This window comes from Sinocyclocheilus rhinocerous, unplaced genomic scaffold (assembly GCF_001515625.1).
Source record: "Sinocyclocheilus rhinocerous isolate Xijiao unplaced genomic scaffold, SAMN03320098_v1.1 scaffold1319, whole genome shotgun sequence".
NCBI lineage: Eukaryota > Metazoa > Chordata > Actinopteri > Cypriniformes > Cyprinidae > Sinocyclocheilus > Sinocyclocheilus rhinocerous.
In genome coordinates this window covers 499,965-510,338 of record NW_015650691.1, presented here as the reverse complement: position 1 = coordinate 510,338, position 10,374 = coordinate 499,965, and the positions used below count along the sequence as shown (strand labels likewise).

Below are 10,374 nucleotides of genomic sequence, written 5' to 3'. Positions count from 1 at the left end.
TGTGTTCTACTGAAGAAACAAAGTCACCTACATCTTGGATGCCCTGGGGGTAAGCAGATAAACATCAAATTTTCATTTTGTGGTTTTATTTAATCTTAACATAAAGGCATGTTGTGTGTCACCGCAGTTAAATCGGTGTCTATCATGATAAAACCTTAATATCAAACCTATATAATGAGTTTGGAAATTTTAAAGAGAAAAACTTAAATGCACTAACGAAACCCATTAGATTTTAGATGACTAAATTTACTGTAGATTTAGTCGACTAAAACTAGACTAAAACTAAAAACAATTCAGATGACTAAAATATGACTAAAACTAAATGGCATTTTAGTCAAAAGACTATGACTAAAACTAAATCAAAATTTGCTGTCAAAATTAACACTGGTCAGAGAGCTCTTAGAATTAATCAAAAATATCTTAATGTGTGTTCCGAATATGAACAGGTCTTACGGGTTTGGAACGACATGAGGGTGAGTAATTAATGACAAAACTTTCATTTTTGGGTGAACAATCCCTTTAACGAAACAGTTGTGGTCCCCATTGACTTCCATAGTATTTTTTCCATAGGTTGAGAAAATTGAGGGTAAATGATGACAGTTTATATTTTTGGATGAACTATCCCTTTAACGTGACTTTGTACATATGTACATAAACAGTGATCATGACTCTTCCTCAGACACACGAACCTTACTTTCATAAGACACTAGAGTCTGGTAAAGACTTTCTCTGCTTTGGTTTCCACTGACACTGTTCCACTGCTCAATTTCACGTGCAGAGGAGCCACCTTTAAGCAGATCCACATAGTCAGTGTTCTGATGAAGAAACAAAATGTGGTCAAGGTGTTTAGACCCCAGTGTGGCCCTTCTTTGGGTCACTGGGGACTCCCTAGGGGCAAAGGCTCGATTGGCGGACACAGAAGTTGCAGGTATGGACAAGTATTTCCGTGCCAGTCTGGCCACAGCAGGAAAGCGATGCTCCTTGTTGCGCCACCATTGCAGGGGCGAGAGACTTCGTCGGCAAAGTGGTTCTGCTATGTAATTCTCCAGCTGCTGGTGAATCTCTGGCATTCGCTCAGTAGGATCCTCGCCCAGAAGAATATCGTACATGCTCTGCGGGAGAGGACTCGTCCGTATACGAGGCTTGAGCTGTAAATCTCCTCTCAGCGGCGAGGTCATACTGGTCCCGCTAGAACGTCTTTTACGGTCACTGGCATTCTTGAAAGTTGATCCAACCTCAAGCGTGTTTTCATTGACCTGTTCTGGAGACGATACGGCAACAGATGGCTCACTCGGCTGCAGCTCAACGCTGTCACCTTCCTCCGCCGATCCAACCGATTCTGGAGAATCTAAAGAAGCCATTGCAGGAATTGGCAAGGAATCATTCAATCCAAAATCTGCAGGTTCTCCACGTTCATCCACAGGCTCTTCCATTACCATGCTTGGTCTCCTCTCTCCATTCATTCCTTCGTTACTTGTGAAAGCCTGAACAGATAGCAGCTCTTTCACTTTGTCGTGCAACTTGCTGCGAGCATGTGGGCTGAGAAACCGCAACTCTTTAAAACGCGGGTCCAGAAATGAGGACAATATGGCAGGGCAGTCCAAAAGAGCATCTTCATCACTCAGACTCCAGCGTTTGTCCATACCAGCACGAATTCTCTCCATAACTCCCCTAACCACTGGACAGGTGCACTCTGCAATTTTCTGTCCCAGGAGCCGAGACACTCCTTGCAGGCACGGCATTAGGGCTGAAATGGGTCCATTGATATCCTCGCTCAAAAATGATGCTGCAATGCGAACCGTTTTGAGCACGGGAACCAGTTCATGTATAAGACGCCACTGGTGATCTGCCAGATTTGTTGCTACTTTTTGCTCCTCTAGGACAGAGCTTATTACCCACTTGAGCTCCAGCAGACTCTCACACATCTCAATGGCAGTGGTCCAACGCCCTGGATTGTTCAAGACCAGGCATGCGGACTCTTTATTAACAGCCTTTGCTTTCTGGCTCAGTGCTGTAGAAGCATTCACATCATGCTGGAAATGTAGGACGATGGCACGAGCATCTGCCAGAGCTTGTCTGACAGTCTCCACACAAAGTCCTTCCTGGACACAGAATTTCAGGGCTTGTCCTGCACAAAGCAGTGGTGCCCATCCCTCTGGAAGATTACCCGGAGGAGGATGGCTGGGTCCAGCAAATTCTTGCTGATATTCCTGATCAATGGCCATATTCTCCTGCCCTCTGGACTCCGATCCACTGGGGGTGTCATGCACGACACAGAAAACAAAGTTCTCTGGAAGCTGGAACTCGGAGAGGACTGCTCTCAAGGTGTCCGCAAAGTTCGCTTGCCCTTTCTCAGAAGGGTTTCCTTTGAATTCTGCTATCGGTCGGGTCTCGAGCACACAACGAGCCAGGCGCCAATGAGAGTCGACAAAATGCGCACTGACTGTAAGGTAATACTGACCATCCCCATCAACCCCACACCCATCTATGGATCGCCAGTATTCGGTGCAGAGGGTCAGACAGTGAGAAGCTAAACTGGTCTGTAGATGCTGCTGAAGGCATTGCTTGAGGATGTGGTAGCGATGCCAAAGTAGACTGCCAAGCAGAGATGGAGAAGGCACAGGGTAGTTAGGCTCTAGGCAACTCAGTAAGAGCTTGAACCCCCTTTCTTCCACCACAGACAACGGCTGAAGGTCTCTGAAGACCATTTCCAAGATAAGATCGGTCAACACCTCTGCTCGCTTGTTGCTGCAGGCCCTTGTGCCACTGCGGATGCTGCTGCCTCCAGCAGTGCTGCTCATCTCCCCCGCAGGAAAATTATACATTAGGCAGCCCAAATCTGTTTCTTGGTGCACAATGGCATTTGAACTGGAAGCACCGCTTCCTGCTGCACAATCAGGGGCATATGTTGTCCGGGCAGGTTTGGTCTCCGCCATCTCAGCTGGCAGTATTTCTTCCTGCTCCTCTTTGACAGTAACCGGTAGCACTGGTTGAAATGGAGCATTGCCTGTGGTGTTACATCTGTTACCATGTAAAGAGGTCTGAATGTGAGAATGCAACGCTGCAGGAGTGGGGATGCCTGCTGTGTTGTGAGGGGGAACTGCTCCATCCCGAATGCTGTGTTTGCGTCCCAAGTGTTCTCTCATGGAAGTAGTGCTGTTGTGAAAGGAAAGCTGCCTTTTACAGTGGTTGCACTCAACACGATACAGACTTAACTGTGTGTAGTGGTTCCACACTTTTGACGTGCGGCGATCAGAAAATGGCAAAAAACGCTGCATTCTCCGACGAAGAATTTGACCGTTGTGACTTCCAGGATGCATTTGAGGTGGGAGATCCATGTCTGTGGTGAAAGAGAAATTTAAAAAATTACTTTTTTTGAGTGTGTCATTTAAGTACAACATGATTACACAGGAACTTATGTAATTATGCAACTAGCACACTTACAATTATATTTACTTTGTAATGAAAAAGATGTGATAAAATCTTTAATCCTAAATGTGATGAATCTCAAGAGTTTTTATAACATATGTTTTCATAGAAATAATAAGTCCATGGTTAGAATGTGGTCCTTGCAAACTTGTTTACTGGGGTCAACAAAATGTCACAATTGTACAGAAACCCCAGTGCTGTACACAATCTTTGTAAATCTAAAGAAATAGCATTATCAGCACTGTCTTCTTGTTTATATTCTGACTTAATTGTAAAAAATTTTTAATGCTGTGACATTCTCAGAGCTAAAACATAGCTTTCAATGTGCAGTTTGTTTTGTTTTTAATCCAAATAGCTAAAATACTAGTCCACTATTTGTTTTATCTCAGATGTGGTCAGTTGTAGAACACTGTCACATAACCTAAATGCATCCAAAATGCAACACAGTGAAATGCTATAAAAGCGCAATTGTATGATGAGGAAAAGGTGAATTTTGATATTTTTTGGATTCTGTAACTTGACACTATTTCATGAGTTCATCACCTTTTGGCTTATTTACCATTTATATCAAAAGGTCCGGTGTTGTACCGAGGCAGTGTGTGAAATTATTTTAAAACTACAAATATACCATCCACGTAGTATTTTACGTTGTTATTATTATTATTACTTGATAAAACTGTTTAAATAATAATTATACCAGAAAACGGTGGTAAATGTTGAACAAAATATAGCATGTCACACAGCGGAACAATCAAATAATTTTTTTTGTTTATCGCGGGAATATTTAGAACAAATAATAAGATTTGTATTAAGAGACTAACTCCATGTCAGGTATAGCTCTCTCTCTTGCTCGTTAAAAGAGCGTTTAGCCAGAGAACAATAACTATGCAATATGATACCAATGAAACAATTCCGCTATTATTTACATCAAACGTCACTGGATGTTCTTCCGGGCGAGCACAAGGGCCATTACGGTTTCATCCGCTTCCAGCTCGTGTGTTACCACCAATAAATAGTACACGCTTCCGCAATGCTGACTTATATAACTAATTTATTTTCTCGTCGCAAAATAAATAATACCTTACTAATAACATTTTAAAAAATCTCAGAATTCCTGCACACCCTCCGCTCGTTTGCGACCTGCACACTGGATGTGCTTGGCGCGGTGGCCGCTAGGGAACTAGGGTAAGTGGTACACAGACAAGAGAAACGAAAAATGTTCATCAGTCGCGTTTATATATCATAACTGCTCGACTCTGCTCGTGTATTTATGATACATGAATTGTTACATAATTGTAAATATGGAATTATTAACTGATAACTACTAATAAGTAGTAATGTAGAAACCACAATTCGGTTATTTTGAAAACAACTATTTTGCAACAATCCCCAAAGTCTTAGCGAATTTACTTCCGATTTCCGCATGATGTGTCAATAAAACAAATAACTTCATTTCAGGCGATGTGAATGGGACATTGCTTGGATATCATTCCCTACAGTCTGGCTCAAATTTAATCCGACAAAATGGATTATTCAGGAAAAGAAAAGGAAGCTATGGCCATCATGGCTGAGGCAGACAAAAAAATGAAAACGTCACATTCGCTATTCGGGTTTTTTGGGTAAATAAATCCATTAATGATGTTTTTGCACCTCTGCAATATTGAATGTGCAAATCTTGAACATCACAATTTAACAAAAATACTAAGTATCAAATACAATTCGTTTGCAACAAGCAATGTTAAAATATAATTTGAATTAACAAATATAATCGATAAGCAATACTTTCGTAAGTGCATTATTTGTAATACAATGTTGTTCGCATTTAGCTGGCTTAAATCTACCAGTTTATTTTTCCAGATGGCACAAAAGTGAAATCAGCTAGTTAGCCGAGTAGCATCGCATTGCACGTATAAAGCGTCATAATAAACAGAGTTGCGTGCGCTTAATGTAGCGTTTCCATCTCGCCTTCATTCATACGCAACTCAAAACTAATGCGCACTGAGACATACAGCTTACTTGGCCTCGATTTAACACTTTTGAAACTCACCCATGCTGCCTTTGTTGGGCTCTTCCGTGCATAGTCTCTCGCCGCCGTTGGATACAGTGGGGATGTTGAGTCGATGTTTCACTCTGAGGTGTTTTATCATGTTGGCTGTATTCGAAGAGAACTTAAAGTTCGTCTTACACAACCTGCAGTAAACAGTGGCACTGCTCTCATTTTTGATGTAGTACTTCCAGGCTACGGAGCAATAGCGGGCCTGTGTTTTTGCACTGATTTCCGACTCCTCTTGCTTCATGTTGGCCATATCAGTGGAAACACGTTGTGAGTGCAGGCGAACGCTGCTAATAGCGCCTCCTATCGGTTTCTGTGAAATGAATGAACCTCCCCCTTCTTCTTCTTCTTCTTGTAACGTTTATTGACGGTGGGCAAGCCAACGAACCTCCCCCTTGCTTTTGTTAATTCTAGGAGTTCCTCCAAGGTCGAGGAGGCCTGTGACTTTTACGTGAGAGCTGCCAACATGTTCAAGATGGCAAAGAACTGGAGTGGTACGACACACAGCAACTTTTTTGCACCATAATATGAGGGTGTTCAGTAAGCACGTGTCATTTGTATTGTTCCTCTATTTAAGCTGCAGGAGATGCCTTCTGCAAAGCTGCACAGCTGCATTTACAGGTGCAAAGCAAGCACAGCGCAGCCATAAACTTTCTTGATGCTGGCAATGCGTTCAAAAAGGCTGATCCTCAAGGTACAACTCACATTGTTTACATTATGAGCAATACAAATCTCTCATTATGTCATTGACATAAGGCCATTGACATCTACACAGACATGGTGAGAAAAATTAAGTCTTATTTAAGCATTCAAATACAATTCAACATGGTTAATACACTTTTCTGATTAGAGATTTTTTTCTTACAAATCTGTTTCCACAGGGACGTTTCAACATCGCAGCGAAACACCACATATCAATTGCTGAAATCTATGAATCTGAGTTACTGGACATAGATAAAGTAAGTGGGAAGTGATCTATTTATGTAAACGTACACATTTATCGATAAGTGGCTCAGATCAATATCGAAAGTACGAGTATAAAAATACACTACCTCTCAAACGTTTGGGGTCAGATATGAAATTAATACTTTTATTCAGAAAAGGATGCATTAAATTTATTAAAATTAAAAGTAAATATGTTTGTTAGAAAAGATTTATATTTCAAATAAATGCTCTTAAGTTACTGTTCATCACAGAGTGCTGACATAATTAGGGTTTCTAGAGAAATCTATGAATCTGAGTTACTGGACATAGATAAAGTAAGTGGGAAGTGATCTATTTATGTAAACGTACACATTTATCGATAAGTGGCTCAGATCAATATCGACAGTACGAGTATAAAAATACACTACCTCTCAAACGTTTGGGGTCAGATATGAAGATATGAAATTAATACTTTTATTCAGAAAAGGATGCATTAAATTGATTAAAATTAAAAGTAAATATGTTTGTTAGAAAAGATTTATATTTCAAATAAATGCTCTTAAGTTACTGTTCATCACAGAGTGCTGACATAATTAGGGTTTCTAGAAAGCAGCACAACTGTTTTCAACATTGATAATAATAATACATGTTTCTTGAGCAGTTAATCAGCATATTCGACTGATTTCTGAAGGATCATGTGATGCTGAAGACTGGAGTAGTGGCTGCTGAAAATGTAGCTTTGCACATCACATTTTAAAATACATTAAAATAGAAAACAGTTATTTTACATTGTAGTAATGTTTAGTAAAAAAAAAAAGTGTTTACATTTGAAAAGTAGTGTTTTTAATGCATCCAGATGATACCATAATGACCCAAATAAGAGCCCTTTCTGAAAGAGTGAAAGAGAAACAATTAATTGTTAAATTGCTATTATTTGTGCCCAGAATACTTATGTTTATTTGTTTACAGGCCATTTCTCATTATGAACAGGCAGCAGATTATTACAAAGGGGAGGAGTCCACCAGGTACTCTTTGGCTGTATCCGAAATCGCCTCCTATACCCTCAAATAGGGTACTAATTGAGGGGACAGCCATTTTAAGTGGTGTCCGAAACCATAGTGGGCATTCTCGAGTGCACTCATTCAAACCCACAATGCACCGCAAAAACGAGTGTACAACCGATGTACACTCAACAGCTAGAGATAACCCATAATGCACTGTGAGAGTCGCGCGCCGAATAAATAAATAAATACAAATAATGCAAAGACAGGTATGAACTGTGAGAAACGGAGACAGCTAGAATCGCTATTCGTATATTGCATGAGAATACTCACCCTCAAAATTGTCGATGTAACTCGAAATATATAATTTGAAGCCCTTCTCTTTCTTACTGTTGGGTGTAACAGCTGATTGCCTCACGATACGATTAACGTCATTTACGGTAATCCGGGGAAGCTCTTGTAAACAGCGAGTGTATGTCATCCTCTCCTGTGCCATTTTCACACAGTTATCGCCAATAGCGAAAACGGCTTCCGGCGCTGCACCGGATGTAACTGAGCTGGCTGAGACCAAACGCGGAAGCGATCTTGCATAGAGTCTATTCCCGCGTCTGTCTCGCCAGAAGATGGTGCCCGCAGCTGAATCCATTCATTTTACAACGCGCTCGTCCATGGCGTAATACAGCGTAATACAACACATGTACAAATTCATTGTAAATTGACTATTAAATTGTTTAACTAGGGTTTATACATAATATGACAGAGTTCAAGATAATTTCTTTAATCTTACTACTGGACCTGCCCGTTTCAAATGATTATTACAGCAAGCAAACTATGCTAAAGCGGCAGTCTTTCCGGTGCACTCAGTGTCTGAATTCACTCACTCGTTTTCATTCACTCCTTCAAGTGAACTGAATAAGTGGACTAATGTAGGGAATAATGAATGAGGGTATAGGGGGCGATTTCGGATACAGCCTTTATCAGTGTTGATAAGTGTTGTAGAACAATTTAGGTTTGAGCACAAAAGCTGTGTTGTAATTAAATGATTGAATTTAGTATTATTAAACTAAATGAACTCACTCACTCTCTTTAGTGCAGCCAACAAATGTCTTCTCAAAGTGGCAACCTATGCGGCTCAGATGGAGCAGTACCAGAATCCATTGAAATATTTGAGCAGGTCTGTGTGATTTGATCTTCTGTCGAAAACCTGTGTTCATTTGTCTCATTCATCCTTCATGTTGATTGGCATGTTGTCTGCTCAGATTGGGATTTACTCCATGGACACTACTTTGCTGAGGTATGGTGCTAAAGACCATTTGTTCAAAGCAGCTCTGTGTCACTTCTGTGTGGATATGCTCAACTGCAAGGTGACTGATTTACTCTCTTCCCAGTCTGAAAACATTTACAATGACTTGTAACTTTGCGCTTTCTCTTTATTTAACCCTTGTTCTCTTCGATAGCTGGCTGTACAGAAGTATGAAGAAATGTATCCAGCCTTCTCAGATGCTAGGGAGTGCAAACTTCTTACGGTTGGAGTCTTTCTTGCCAATACATTTAGTTACTTAAAGATTCTTCTATAGAACACAATTGTGATCTCAGATTCATGGTCAACATCCATTGAGACTGAAGGTGGATTTACTGCACAAATCTGTGCCTAATTGTCTCTATTTATTGTCTTATTGTTTTGTATTTTATACACTACCATTTGAAAGGTTGGAGTTGGTAAGATTTTTTCAATGCAGTAAAAAAAACAGTAATATTGTGAAACATTATTATAATGTAAAATAACTGTTTTCTATTTTAATGTATTTTAAAATTGATTTATTCCTGTGATGGCAAAGCTGAATTTCTCCAGTCTTCAGTGTCACATGATCCTTCAGAAATCATTCAATGCTGATTTGCTGCTCAAGAAACATTTCTTATTATTAGTGTTGAAAACAGTTGAGCTACTTAATATTTTAGGTGGAAACCATTACAGTTTTTTCAGTATTCTTTAAGTTGCAATATATTTTTTGTAATAATGTGAGTCTTTACTGATACTTTTGATCAATTTAATGGTTCCTTGCTGAATAAAAGTATTAATTACTTAACATAAAAATCTTACCAACCCCAAACTTTTGAAAAGTAGTTAAGAGTCTTTGAACATTTTGTGAGACTTTATACAAAGTAATCAATCACAATTTAAATTTCTGCATTTCACACTAAACAGATTCTTCTTGATGCACATGAAGAGCAGAATATTGATGCATATGCTGATGCAGTAAGTTCTCTTAGTAATATTGTTTTATAATTCACTGCACACATTTTAACTGTGGTAGTTCATTCATGAATTACTCCATCTAAATTCTGGATTTCTTTTATTTCATTAGGTAAGGGAATTTGACTCCATCACCCGACTTGATCAGTGGCAGACCACTATGTTACTAAGAATCAAGAAGACCATTCAGGACGAGGAGAATGACCTTCGCTAATGTGAAGTCATGATTCCAAGCTCATTTCCCATTCTCCCGTTCTTCCTCTCACTTAACAGTGATTCCTTTCTTACCATGGTTATTATTTATTCATATATGTGACCCTGGACCACAAAACCAGTCTTAAAGGGGTCATATGATGCGATTTCAAGTTTTCCTTTCTCTTTGGAGTGTTACAAGCTGATTGTGCATAGATAAGATCCCTGAAGTTGCAAAGACTAAAGTCTCAAAACCAAAGAGATATTCTTTATCAAAGTTAAGACTCTGCCACGACCCCTAAAATGGCTCGTTCTAACACGCCCCCACATATCTACCTCACCATGTGGAAATATTAGCATAATGCGCCCAAATGATCACGCAAAGAAAGAAGGCGTGGTTTCAGGAACAGCAGTTAGTGTTGAAGCAGCCATGTCAAGGAGACGCTGTGTGTTTCTAGGCGAAAGCAAAAGCACTTTATTTGGCCTTCCGAAAGTAGATGCATTTAGGAATCATTAAGATC

At 39.9% G+C, this 10,374-nt stretch overlaps 2 protein-coding genes across 3 annotated transcripts; one reads left to right on the top strand and one right to left on the bottom strand.

The window, feature by feature from the left end:
* Positions 1-610: 610 nt before the first annotated feature.
* zbed4l2 (zinc finger BED-type containing 4-like 2) lies at positions 611-5,871 on the bottom strand. Of its 2 annotated transcripts, none has more exons than XM_016517296.1 (2): positions 5,477-5,871; positions 611-3,340 (listed from the first exon to the last, which is right to left on the bottom strand). In XM_016517296.1, exons 1-2 carry the CDS (start codon positions 5,733-5,735, stop codon positions 663-665), a joined length of 2,937 nt encoding a protein of 978 aa, XP_016372782.1. In that variant the 5' UTR covers positions 5,736-5,871; the 3' UTR covers positions 611-662. The 2 variants fall into 2 exon arrangements, with proteins under 2 accessions (XP_016372782.1, XP_016372783.1); XM_016517297.1 differs by lacking the exon at positions 5,477-5,871 and adding an exon at positions 4,356-4,569.
* LOC107712125 (alpha-soluble NSF attachment protein) lies at positions 5,847-10,007 on the top strand (the record flags this gene model as incomplete). Its single annotated transcript, XM_074560080.1, is given in 10 exon segments — positions 5,847-5,976; positions 6,060-6,262; positions 6,364-6,441; positions 7,376-7,431; positions 8,498-8,556; positions 8,559-8,581; positions 8,667-8,771; positions 8,865-8,933; positions 9,614-9,664; positions 9,774-10,007. Coding segments are annotated over 10 exon segments (876 nt in total), but the record flags the coding sequence as incomplete, so codon positions are not given.
* Positions 10,008-10,374: the final 367 nt, after the last annotated feature.